Source organism: Aquarana catesbeiana, linkage group LG01 (genome assembly GCF_042186555.1).
Source record: "Aquarana catesbeiana isolate 2022-GZ linkage group LG01, ASM4218655v1, whole genome shotgun sequence".
Taxonomy (NCBI): domain Eukaryota; kingdom Metazoa; phylum Chordata; class Amphibia; order Anura; family Ranidae; genus Aquarana; species Aquarana catesbeiana.
This window is the reverse complement of record NC_133324.1, coordinates 812,039,671-812,053,927: the sequence shown is the minus strand read 5'-3', so window position 1 is coordinate 812,053,927 and position 14,257 is coordinate 812,039,671. Positions and strand designations below refer to the sequence as shown.

Here is a 14,257-nt window from a genome sequence, read left to right as displayed (position 1 = left end):
TTCTTAGCTAATTAAAAAACGGGTGGTTCACCTGCCACAGACAGGGCAGCTCCCTGAACATGTCAATGAATATTGGTAGAAATTACCTATCATTGAATGGATCCATTTTCTCTGCAAGACACAACACAAGACAAACCCTAATGTCAGGCTAAACTCTTCTAATCTTGTCCCAATATAGGCCTCAAACTATAAGCAGTATAGGCCACTGATGCACAAGTTAAAATTGTACCATCGTTATCACAATCGGCGCTTCCGCTACTCCTTCACAGATCGTACGTGTGTTACGCTTTATATACACTGCACATGCGTGAAACTCCGCCTGCCCCTGACCTTCTTTTTAGTCTATTCCCCGCCCCTTCTCTTTCTGTGCAGTGGGGAGAGCACATGGCGGAAAAAGAGCAAGTGAATGCAGACAGCAGCAGCAATGATGAAAGTCCGGAGCCACGAATGTCCCGTTCCCAGAGGAGATTTAAGGCCTCAAATATGTCCTTTATAGAGATGGTGGAGATGGTGGACATCTTGAAGAGGGCCGACTATGATGGGAATCATGGACCTTACCAAAACCCAAATGTGAGAAAGGCCAAGATCATGGCTAAAGTTGTGAGAAGTCTGCACATGAATTTTGGGGTATGGCGATCCAAGGATCACCTGAGGAAACGCTGGTCAGATCTCAAATTGAGGGAGCACAATCAGTACAGAAGGATCAAAAGAGCTCTTCAAAAAAGTAAGTTGTTTTTGTGTCTTCCTAATATTATTATTACTTGCATGCTGCTCCATGTGCTTTTCTTTACTATTGTACAGTTCAAAATAGCAACTTTCAGGTTCGTGGGCACAGTAATCGTTCATAGTAAACATCGTTCGTTCGCCCACAAATACAATGTTTTTGGCAGATACAGGTTAACTACATTTGTTCAGGCCTATATGTATTAAAAGAAGTTTATGACATTGTTGTCTAGATGGGTTTGTACTAGAATTAAATTCAACCTTGATTCAGTGTAAGGAGAGGACACTCAGCAGCTGTTTACACATCTGGATGCAGGAGCACTAGTGTGGGACACTAGAACAAACTTTTTAGGGTGTCTCACACAGGTGCTCCAGTGGATACTAGGGGTGTCTCCATGTGTGAAAATTGTACAAAAAAGGTAAGTAAGTATTCCAGCTTTAGAAAGGGAAAAAAATAATGTCTTCAGCTTGGACCGCTGCCAAAAAAGACAATTGTACGACACTTCCAAGCAATGTTTCATATTACTATTTCTGGCCTCAAATATCTGTGTGCTAAGTATACCTTTTTTTTATTCACATAGGTGAAAAAAGACTCGGGACATCTGAGGACACCAGGGACCCCCCACCTCCGAAAGAAAAGCAAATCCCCACACCACAACCAGAAGATGTGGAGGAAGGAGAGGTTTATGGGGTGGGCGAAATAGTGACCGCAACAGGTGAGTGTCTGAGACCACAGCTTAAGGTAATAGATGGATGCCTGCATATTTACAATACATGGTGTTTTTTTATTTTAGGTGATATGGATGTTGTGGAAGAAGATTCGCATTTCACAAGTGCAAGTGCACACGTCCTCATCGGGGAGATCATGGTGTGCAATCATGATTTACAAAAGATCAAGGAAGACATCAGTGATATTGAAAAAAGACTCAAAAACATCATTGATGTTTTAGGCCAAATGTAAAAAACACCTAAAGTCTTCATTTTTTTTGCTATTTTTCACCAATTTTTAAGTATCTTGAAAGCCAAATTTTGAAGATGCACACAGTGTGTCAACATGTGCTATCTGCCATCACAGGATATCAAGGTACGCGTTTTGGGGGTGCAACCTCTTCCTCGCAACTAAAGTAGCTGAGAGGAAGGGGTTGCACCCCCGAAACATGCCTGTTGATCCCCCATGATGGGAGCTAGCACATGTTGAAATTAGGCATGGGATCAGGAGGGAAATCCCCATTTTGACTCTCAATTTGTGTGCATCTTCATAATTTGGCTTTCACAGGGGTGACATCACCATATCCGATGAAGGCAATTTCAACACAGTTTGGGCATACTAATGTCAGATATTGCCTTTAAGTTCCTGTGTTGGGTATTTTTTTTTTGTGTTAAAAACATGCCTATTTAACACAAAAAAGGCTATTTGTACTGTCTATACCAAAAATGTTATTCATAAAATATGTTGGTTTGTTCAAAAACCCTTTTCTAACACACATGTGAATGTGCACAGAAAAAAATTTTAGGACTCAACATTGTGTGGCTTCTTCTTTCAATGCTCAATAGCAGTTTTTGGAGTAAGTTGTTGTTTACAGTGACAATGGGGGTTAGTTCATAAAGGCAAATTCACTTTGCACTACAAGTGCACTTTCGAGTGCACTTTTGCAGTGCACTTGTAGTGCAAAGTGGATTTTCCTTTCTTAAATAACTCCCACAGTGCTTTATAATTTGTTGAAAATTATGTATATTTTTAACTGTAATGCATTACATACATTAAAGTAGCAGACTCGCAACATAATATTTCGCTGAAGAAGAGATTGTCACCTCATGTATCAAATAAATTACATTTGCACTATTGAAGAAAATGTCAAAAAATAAAAGCCCATTGGAGAACCTACAGTTAAAAGAAACACAAGCAGTACATCAAAGGAAATATTATTTCAGTTTAAATAAACATTTTTTTTTTTAAATGTTTATTAAACATTTTCTGGCATATCAATGGCCCCCCTACCCACAAAGTACTCCATATATTTTTTACGGACCTCGCGTGCACTTTGGGGGGGCAAGCACTGAAAACCAGATACGAACCCACAAGCACAAACTGAAAAGCGGTAACGATCGGAAAAGCACGAGACTGAAAAGCGCGAATCGTCTCTCACCAAACTTCTACTAACACGAGATTAGCAGAAGGAGCCCAAAGGGTGGCGCACTTGGTATTGAACTTCCCTTTTCTAGTGCCATTGTACGTGTTGTACGTCACCGCGTTCTTGACGTTTGGAATTTCCGACAAGATTTTTGTGACCGTGTGTATGCAAGACAAGTTTGAGCCAACATCCGTCGGAACATGGATTTTCTTGTCAGAATGTCCAATCGTGTGTACGCGGCATAAGTACTTGAAATAAATATGTTTCAGAGCTTTGCCTGGCATAGTCAACCTTGGCAGGAAGAATTATGAGGCCATTTGTGGTATAGAGTGCAGGCACTTTATAGATAGACTCTATAAGAGATAAAAGGTGCACATTTTGTGAAAAGTATAATGTTTCTCTATACTGTAATATGTCAAGTATCTATTCATGCAGACTTGTAAAGTTACTGGAAGGTATATTTAAAGTCAGAGGTACTCAACCTGTTTTTCTGTTGACTACCAATCCAAATTATTAAAAGATCACAAAGTTTTTCTCGTTCAAAGGTTTTTATTGAAAGAGCAACATATGGTAACAAGTATAATGTATCAATTAAAGGTGTTTTAGTCGTTACATGTAAATTAAAGAAGTAGGTTACTGCATTGTATTAATATGACACACAGATGGTAAAATAATGTTAGATAAGTTCCCTTTTTATCAAAATGAGTCTGTGAGTCTGACAGACTGTTTCAATATTAGCTTACAATAATATGGATCATTATCAGTTAATGAAAGAAAATTAGGTCTATTTGTGTCTGAGTTTTTATGTGTGTTAAACATTTGAATAAAGTATATGTATCAAACTACTGGGTGTAAATATATGCAATATCACCTGTTGCTGTTAGGTACCTTATGAAATGATAATAAGAGAGAAATAAAGAGAAGAAAAAAGAAAGAAAGAAAACAAAGGTAAAGCCTCATACACACGATAGGACTTTGTACAAACTTTTCCATGGATTTTTGTACAAAGGGCATTGCCTGTAAACTAATTAAACATACACACGGCAGAACTGTTTCATCCAACTTTCACCAAATCACGTGGTTTTTCAGCTCTTTACTGCCACCCTTTGGTCAACTTCTGTATTGTTGTCTGAGCATGCGTGTTTGTACAGTAGGTAACCGCGATATTGTGTCAATCTTGCCGCTGTTATCGGCGAGATTTGACACCTGCGAGCCCCGTCGCCTGGAGCCAGCGCCGAGCTGGCTCGCTCATCAGGAAAGGAGAAATGTGTTTTTTCCTTTTGCCATGAGCGACAAGCATTGTCGACAGGTGTTTGGTATGAATCATGAGGGGGAACTTCATGCCAAATTTTAAATAAAAAACCGGCATGGGTTCTCCTCCAGGAGCATACCAGGCCCTTAGGTCTGGTATTGATTTTAAGGGGAACCCCCTATGCTGAAAAAACGGCGTGGGGGTCACCCCCAAAATCCATACCAGACCCTTATCCGAGCATGCAGCCCGGTCGGTCAGGAAAGGGGGTGGGGACGGGCGAGCGCCCCCCCGAACTGTACCAGGCTGCATGCCCTCAACATGGGGGGTGGGTGCTCTGGGGCAGGGGGGGAGCCCTGCTGCCCCCCCACCCCAAAGCACCTTGTCCCCATGTTGATGAGGACAAGGGCCTCTTCCCGACAACCCTGGCCGTTGGTTGTCGGGGTCTGCGGGCAGAGGGCTTATCGGAATCCGGGAGCCCCCTTTAATAAGGGGGCCCCCAGATCCCGGCCCCCCACCCTATGTGAATGAGTAGGGGTACAGCGTACACTTACTCATTCACCTGGGGAAAAAAGTGTCAATAAAAAAACATTAGACAGGTTTTTAAAGTAATTTATTAGGCAGCTCCGGGGGTCTTCTTATGACTTCGGGGGTCTCTTCCGACTTCTCTGCTCTCTCTGGCCTCTTCTCCTGGTGTCCGGTTCTTCTCCCGCTCTCCGGCCTCTTTTCCCGCTCTCCGGCCTCTTTTCCTGCTCTCCGGCCTCTTCTCCGGGTCTTCGGTTCTTCTCCCTCTCTCCGGTTCTTCTGCCGGGTTCCTCCGCTATCTTCTGCTCTTTTGCTGCTCTTTTGCTAGCGGTGGCCCGTCTTCTCCATCGTCTTCTTCCCTTCAGTCTTCTTCCGATGTTGAAACAACGCTCTCTCCTGCTGTAATGCCATGTGCGAGGTGCGCAACGACTTATATAGGCATGGGGTGTGGTCACCGATGTCACCAGGTGACCCTGCCCCTTATGACGTCACAGTCCCAGGGCATGATGGGACTGCGACGTCATAAGGGGCGGGGTCACCGGGTGACATCAACTGGTGACCCCGCCCCATGTCTATATGTCGTTGCGCACCTCACACATGTCATTACAGCGGGAGGGAGTGGCGTGTCAACATCGGAAGAAGACGATGGAGAAGACCGGGCCACCGCTAGCAAAAGAGCGGTAAAAGAGCAGAAGATAGTGGAGGAACCCGGCAGAAGAACCAGAGAGCAGGAGAAGAAACGGAGACCTGGAGAAGAGGCCGGAGAGCGGGAGAAGAACCGGGCACCGGGAGAAGAGGCTGGAGAGAGCGGAGAAGTCGGAAGAGACCCCCGAAGTCATAAGAAGACCCCCGGAGCTGCCTAATAAATTACTTTAAAAACCTGTCTAATGTTTTTTTATTGACACTTTTTTCCCCAGGTGAATGAGTAGGGGTACGCTGTACCCCTACTCATTCACATAGGGTGGGGGGCCGGGATCTGGGAGAGACCCCCAAAGTCCGAAGATGACCCCCAGAGCTGCCTAATAAATTACTTTAAAAACCTGTCTAGTGTTTTTTTATTGTCACTTTTTTTCCCCAAGTGAATGAGTAGGGGTACGATGTACCCCGTACTCATTCACATGTGGGGGACAGGATCTGGGGGCCCCCTTATTAAAGGGGGCTCCCGGATTCCGATAAGCCCTCCGCCCGCAGACCCTGACAACCAACGTCCAGGGTTGTTGGGAAGAGGCCCTTGTCCTCATCAACATGGGGACAAGGTGCTTTAGGGTGGGGGGTGCAGGGCACCCCCCCGCCCCAAAGCACCCACCCCCCTTGTTGAGGGCATGCGGCCTGGTACGGTTCGGAAGGAGGCGCTCGCTCGTCCCCACCCCCTTTCATGGCCAGCCAGGCTGCATGCTCGGATAAGGGTCTGGTATGGATTTTGGGGGTGACCCCCATGCCGTTTTTTCGGCGTAGGGGGTTCCCCTTAAAATCCATTCCAGACCTAAGGGCCTGGTATGCTCTTGAAGGGGAATTACTTCTCGCGCTGGGTGCAATAGGAAAATGTGTTTTTCCTATTGCAGCCAACGCGAGATGTACAGCACCCTATCGCCGAGAACCAGTGCGATGGGATCGCGCTGGAAACATTCTCGCGGGCAGGTACTGTAGTTTGTACAAAAGTCCGATGGTTTTGTGTCCACACGATTGAACTTTGCTCCATCAGACTTTTGTTGCCGGAAAGTTTGTCCGTTCGCACAGCTAACAAAAGTCTGAAAAACAAAAAAGTTTGTCCGATGGAGCGTACACACGGTCGGATGTTGCCTTAAAACAGCTAGTTTGCATGTTTGTTGTCAAAAAGTCCGATCATGTGTACGGGCCTTAAGGAAAGGTGGGGGGGGCAGAGGGCATGGGTTGTTCCGAGGCATAATCTATTCTTATTGTTTTATTATTGTTGCATTTAAAAATGTTAGTTACCATGACTGGAGTACCTGGTGGTCAAAGTTTATAGGTAAACAATGTGTGGTCCATGGTTTCCATATGCCTTCATATCCTTTCAGATTTTCTTTATCTAGGGCTTCCATTTTTGCATGCAACAATGACCAATTCATTCTGGGCTTGGTTTCTGCTATGTTTAGTAAGGGAGTTTTTCATGCTTTAGTTGTCTTATTCGTGGCCATCATAAGTTGTATGAATAGCTTAAATTGTTTACGAGTCATGTAATCAGGTTTTATATTTAAAAGTGCAATTTCTGGATCTGGTATTATTATTTCAAACATTTCTGAAGCGAGTAAAAAAAACTTTTTCCAGAATTTTTTTTACAATAGAACAATTCCACCACATGTGTATATATGTTCCTTGTTCTGTACAGCCGCAAAAGCAGAGACCTGAGTAATCAGAGACCTGAATGATCACAAAGTTTTTTATGTGATTTAATACTAAAGTGGCTGGTATGCAGGAATAGGGTCTATCATACTGCCATTTGTACCTGCTACAGCTAGTAGATCTAGCAATCCTTTGTGCCTCTGCTAAAAATAACTTGGGCTTTCAGTCATGGCTTTGCAAACATGTCTCCTCTTTCTACCCTGGTTTGTGTTTGTAAATTGAAAAGTGGGATCTATCTATCTATCTATCTATCTATCTATCTATCTATCTATCTATCTATCTATCTATCTATCTATCTATCTATCTACTACCACCTATCGATCTAAACATGTAAAAATCTGGCAAGACAGAAGAAGTATAACCTGCTTAATGCTCACTTGCTCAAACTGGAGTACTGCAAATTGAATTATACTTGTTATTGCACAGTTGCTGAAATGTAAAATTCTGATGGTTGATCTAGAATTGCATGCAAGGAAAATGTTAAAAAGTAAGAAAGTGGCCTTTATGATTTATATTTTTTCCTAGGTTTCCGCAGTAAACGTGTTTTTTTTACATGCACAATATAACACATAAAGCAAAATATATTGTTTTTCTTTTCAGAGTTACATACATGGAAGCAGCCAGGCACAGTTTGTCGCAGAATCTCACATCATTCTACTACTCAGTATCCTTTCCATTTTACAATGTGGTATTTATGTGTTCAAGCTACAGTTTGTTTTTGGGATAAATACAATTATGCATGCATTGGTTTAAAGCAAGATAGGTGCTTTGGTAAATGTGGCACTTGAAATCATATTTAGGTTTTAGAGTTTTTGATGTCATATTACATAAACCTACATAGTCAGTCAAATTTACTGCTCAGTCTGTGTGGCTTATTCAGTACGGTAGTACAAACAGCACTGAGAATGTACGAAGTGCAGAAACGCATAGCGAGCAATCAATAATTATCTCTGTAAACTGACTGCTGTAAACTGAAATCACTTTTAATTGATATAGGCTAGAGCACTTAGCAGATCCACATTGCTCTTTGGTCTGTTTTAAAGCATAAACCTTTGCATGAGTTTCTAGAAAATGTAGAATAAATTAAAAAATAAGGCTACAGTTTTACTGGCTTTTTCCTGTTCTTTTTAGAATTCCAGCCTACACCTAACTAGCCTTAAAAATGTCCCCTCTCCCATCGTAACACCATGTTCTAAAATAGCTCATATCATAGCCTCCTGCTGTATGTGGAAGACAAGTTGTTTTAAAGAGAAGACTCTCTGATTTTATCAGGTTTTATCAGGTTATCAGGTAAAAAAAATGCAGGCATACTAAGAGTTAGGTCCAACGAGGGAAAGTGCATGCCACCTCCTGGACTTTCCTCTTTAACCACTTGCCTACAGGGCACTTATACCCTCTTTCTGCCCAGGCCATTTTTCAGCTTTCAGCGCTGTCGCATTTTGAATGACAATTGCGTGGTCATGTTACACTGTACCCAGATTAATTTTTTATCATTTTCTTCACACAAATAGAGCTTTCTTTTGGTGGTCTTTAGTAACTGCTTGTTTTTTTATTTTTTACTAAAAAAAAAAAAAGACCAAAAAATTTGAAAAAAAATTTTTTTTACTTCGTTTCTGTCAGCAAATTTTGTAATTAAGTAATTTTTCTCCTTCACTGATGTGCACTGATGAAGTGGCACTGATGGGCACCAATAGGCTGAACTGGTGGGCATTGATGAGGTGGCACTTATGGGCACTGATGAGGCGGCACTTAGGTGGCACTGATGAGGAGGCACTAATATGCAGCACTTATGGGCACTGATAGGTGGCACTGATATGTGGCACTGATGAGCACTGATAGGTGGCACTGATGGGCACTGTTAGGTGGCACTGATGGGCACTAATAGGTGGCACTGATAGGCGGCACTGGTGGGCACTGATAGGTGGTACAGATAGGCGGTACTGATGGGCACTGATGGGCATTGATGGGTAGCACTGATGGATGACACTGATGGACATTGATGGACAGCAGTGATGGGCATTGATGGGCAGCACTAATAGGCAGGACTGATAGCCAGAACGGACTGGCATCACTAATGGGCACTGATTGGTGGCACTTATGGGCAGTGGTGGGCACTGCTGGCACTGGTGGGAACTAATTGATGGCACTGGTGGGCACTCATCGCTGGCACTGATTTGTGGCACTGGTGTCGCTATTGTAATCAGGGCACTGATGATCAGTGCCCTGATTACATGTATAGATGTCTCCTGTGAGGAGATGCTGCTGATCGGCTCTCCTTGCCACGCACTCTGTCAGTGTGAGGCGAGGAGCGCCGATTACTGGCATCTCCATGTTTACACATGGTTAAAGAGCCGCGGATGTGGCTTTTTTCAGAGATCGAGGTCGCGCCGTGTCCTAACGACACAGTGCGGCCACAATCGGTGAGATGTGCGCCCCTGCAAGAACGGCCATTCTGGGATGCCGTCATATCATGGCAGCCGTTCTGGGACGCCGTCAAATGACAGCGTCCCAGAATGAAAGCTGCATTGCCACGCCGTCATTTGACGGTGGGTGGGCGGCAACTAGTTAATTTACAACTGACAATTTTATGAAGACAGTAAACACTATAGTTCCAGGATTTCCAATGTGGGAAATTCTGGTCTCAGCTACTTCAACAGCAGAGTCAATGCAGCTGCTATGCCCACTCCTCCCTTCCACCTGCCCAGTCACAGAAGGCTTTATACTGTGTAAACTCATTAACAAAATACAAAGGCCTCTGTATATGAGCGGCAAAGGGGAGGGTTGAGCAGAGCTGCTGTATGTCCTCTGAGCACTAAGTGTCTCCTCCGGGAGTGCCATAAACCTAGAGATAAGTCCACAAAGTGGCATGCACCTCGTTGGACTAAACACATAGCATGCCTACACATTTATCAAAGTGGCTGGATTCCAGGAATTCAGCTTCAAAATGTATGTAAAGCCCAAATGTATCTTGGTAGTTTTAAACAAAATATGGAAAGGGCTAGAATCACTGTAAGGTTTTTATTGTTGTCTGTGCCCCTTCTGGGTAGATTTACCCTCACTATTGGTCCTGGTGACAATTTTTTTCCAGTATAGAAGTGACAACAAATTCAACAAGTTGTCAAAATAACATGAGGTAAGGGAAATTCTTCCAGTTGGGAAACCTTTGCTGGTGACTGTATAAGAAGGGAGATTCAATTGCTTTGTAGAGATTTAGAGTTGGGCGAATGGTTCGGGCCAAGCAAAGGTTCAGCCCAAATATCGCCTGTTTGCCCATTCGGCAACACCTGAATTTGCAGGACGCTTGGCGTGGTGTTTGCCCGCCAAGCACCCCACAATGCACTACGTGCTGCAGTGTACTCTAATCCCTGATTTGGCAAATCAGGGCATAGTAAATAGCTGATTGTAAAGGAGTGAGCCCAGGAAGCTGGTTGCTGCGTCCTTTACAATGGGTGAGTCATCAGCTGTCAACGGGCTTCCCCACTGACAGCTAAATTAAAAAAATATATATATATATTGCCGGCAATTGAAAAAAGAAAAAAAAACAAAACAATGTGAGCCCCCCAAAATCCATACCAGACCCATATCCGAGCATACAGCGTGGAAGGCCAGGAAAGGGTGGGAAGAGAGAGCATGCCCCCCTCTTGAATCATGCCAGGCCACGTTCCCTCAACATGGGCGATGTTGATGAGGACAAAAGCCTCTTCCGGACAACCCATGGCAATGCTTGTGGGGGTCTGCGGGCAGGGGGCTTATCAAAATCTGGAAGCCCCCTTTAAAAAGGGGCCCCCCAGATCCCAGCCCCCCATCCCTAATTGAAGAAAAAGAAAATTGGTCGCACACCATGGAAGAAAGAACTTTTGGAGAATAGTTACTTTATTGTCAAGGTGCCCAAGGACGTAGACAGGATATTACAGGAACATTGGTAGACCGGTTTCACACGGATAACTCGTGCTTGTCTCTGGGACAGGAAGTAAAGGCAAATCTCTCCCACAGAATGCAGACATAACTTTTAAGTCTTAAAGCGGAGTTTCACCCATTTTTTCATGTTGTTTAGATCAGAAATCCCACCCACAGTAAAGTTATAAATTAATATCTTTTTTTTTTTCTAAATACCTTTTTTAAAGCTGCGTTCAGGCAGCACTTCCGGTCCCAGTACTGGAGCTCTGCTTTAACGATTCCTACTCTATCTGAAAGTAAAAAAAAAGGTTTCAGCTTTACCTACAGTTTATTGGAAATAATACCATTTAAAGTGATTTGTAAATCTTCTGGGCTAGTTTTGTGCTTTGCATGTCTTTGCCTAGTTGCATAGCCAGACGAAGATCCTAAACTTTCATAATTCAGCTATACAGCTTCCTGGGCTATCTGCCTGCACATTGGAGCAATATAATAATGCCAATTAATTGTTTAGTAATTGAGCTTGAGGCCTGAAGATGTAACACAGGAAACTGCAATGCTGAATCAGTGGTCATATTTTCCTGCATAAACAGTGTTTTAATCACAAAACTGGCTAAACAGAATTATGAATGCTGGTAGGTAAAAATGGTTTGGCTGGAGTTCCACTTAAGCAGGTAATGCCAATCATTCTCTACTAAAAAGATTGCACTAACGAAAGGTAAACACAAAATGAATGTAATACAGTTTTGTATGTAGCAGCAATCAAGTAAGCATTTGAAACAGTCCCCACTCTTCTAGGAAGGCTTTCCTCAAGATTTTGGAGTGTGTCTGTAGGAATTTGTGCCTGTTTAGCCAAAAGAACATTTATGAGATCAGATACTGATTTAGGGCAAGTAGACCTTGCTGACAATCCGCATCAGTTCATCCTAAAGCTGTTCGTTAGGGATAAAATCAGGGCTCTGTGTGGTCTACTTAGGGAGGCTTCACACTTTATGCTCGCACAGTATACATGTGGATTTTGTGCAGGTTAGCTGTGCTTTCCCATAGATTTCTATAGATTTCCCATAGATGTCCCATGGTTTAGGTGCATTGTCTGAAAGCGGGTACAGTCAAGCTGCAACAGAAAAGGGTCTTTGCTAAAGTGTTGCCACAAGATTGGAAGTGCACAGTTATGCACAGTTATGCGACATGTGTACATAGTACATAGTACATAGTACATATAGTACATAGTACATAGTAGGTGAGGTTGAAAAAAGACACAAGTCCATCAAGTCCAACCTATGTGTGTGATTATGTGTCAGTATTACATTACATATCCCTGTATATTGCGGTCATTCAGGTGATTATCTAATAGTTTCTTGAAGCTATCAATGCTCCCCGCTGAGACCACCGCCTGTGGAAGGGAATTCCACATCCTTGCCGCTCTTTCAGTAAAGAACCCTCTACGTAGTTTAAGGTTAAACCTCTTTTCTTCTAATTGTAATGAGTGGCCACGAGTCTTATTAAACTCTCTTCTGCGAAAAAGTTTTATCCCTATTGTGGGGTCACCAGTACAGTATTTGTAAATTGAAATCATATCCCCTCTCAAGCGTCTCTTCTCCAGAGAGAATAAGTTCAGTGCTCGCAACCTTTCCTCATAACTAAGATCCTCCAGACCCTTTATTAGCTTTGTTGCCCTTCTTTGTACTCGCTCCATTTCCAGTACGTCCCTCCTGAGGACTGGTGCCCAGAACTGGACAGCATACTCCAGGTGCGGCCGGACCAGAGTCTTGTAGAGCGGGAGAATTATCGTTTTATCTCTGCAGTTGATCCCCCTTTTAATGCATGCCAATATTCTGTTTGCTTTATTAGCAGCAGCTTGGCATTGCATGCCATTGCTGAGCCTATCATCCACTAGGACCCCCAAGTCCTTTTCCATCCTAGATTCCCCCAGAGGTTCTCCCCCCAGTGTATAGATTGCATTCATATTTTTGCCACCCAAATGCATTATTTTACATTTTTCTACATTGAACCTCATTTGCCATGTAGTCGCCCACCCCATTAATTTGTTCAGGTCTTTTTGCAAGATTTCCACATCCTGCGGAGAAGTTATTGCCCTGCTTAGCTTAGTATCGTCTGCAAATACAGAGATGGAACTGTTTATCCCATCCTCCAGGTCGTTTATGAACAAATTAAATAGGATTGGTCCCAGCACAGACCCCTGGGGGACCCCACTACCCACCCCTGACCATTCTGAGTACTCCCCATTTATCACCACCCTCTGAACACACCCTTGTAGCCAGTTTTCAATCCATGTACTCACCCTATGGTCCATGCCAACGCACCTTATTTTGTGCAGTAAACGTTTATGGGGAACTGTGTCAAATGCTTTTGCAAAATCCAGATACACCACGTCTACGGGCCTTCCTTTATCTAGATGGCAACTCACCTCCTCATAGAAGGTTAATAGATTGGTTTGGCAAGAACGATTCTTCATGAATCCATGCTGATTACTGCTAATGATATCATTCTTATTACTAAAATCTTGTATATAGTCCCTTATCATCCCCTCCAAGAGTTTACATACTATTGATGTTAGGCTAACTGGTCTGTAATTCCCAGGGATGTTTTTTGGGCCCTTTTTAAATATTGGTGCTACATTGGCTTTTCTCCAATCAGCTGGTACCATTCCAGTCAATAGACTGTCTGTAAAAATTAGGAACAACGGTCTGGCAATCACCTGACTGAGTTCCCTAAGTACCCTCGGATGCAAGCCATCTGGTCCCGGTGATTTATTAATGTTAAGTTTCTCAAGTCTAATTTTAATTCCGTCCTCTGTTAACCATGTAGGTGCTTCCTGTGTTGTGTCATGAGGATAAACACTGCAGTTTTGGTTACTGAAGCCCCCCGATTCACTCGTGAAGACTGAGGAGAAGAATAAATTCAATACCTCTGCCATCTCCCCATCCTTTGTAACCAGATGTCCTTCCTCATTCTTTATGGGGCCAATATGGTCTGTCCTCCCTTTTTTACTGTTTACATACTTAAAGAATTTCTTGGGATTTTTTTTGCTCTCCTCCGCTATGTGTCTTTCATGTTCTATCTTAGCCATCCTAATTGCACCCTTACATTTCTTATTGCATTCTTTATAAATTCTGAATGCTGTGGATGATCCCTCAACCTTGTATTTTTTGAAGGCCTTCTCCTTTGCTTTTATATGCATTTTTACATTGGAGTTAAGCCATTCAGGATGTTTGTTCACTCTTTTAAATTTATTACCCAATGGGATACATTGGCTAATGCCCTTATTTAATATGCTCTTAAAGCAAACCCATCTCTCCTCCGTATTCTTTGTTCCTAATATTTTATCCCAATTTATGCCTTTTAGCAAGGT

The 14,257-nt window shown here is 43.1% G+C and overlaps 1 protein-coding gene across 1 annotated transcript in view; it reads left to right on the top strand.

Moving 5' to 3' along the window:
* TUSC3 (tumor suppressor candidate 3) overlaps positions 1-14,257 on the top strand; it is a 406,424-nt gene that overhangs the window by 356,245 nt on the left and 35,922 nt on the right. Inside the window, exon 7 of the mRNA XM_073608243.1 lies at positions 7,591-7,654. Within this exon, the coding sequence (XP_073464344.1) occupies positions 7,591-7,654 (64 nt within the window). The remainder of the gene's footprint in view (positions 1-7,590; positions 7,655-14,257) is intronic.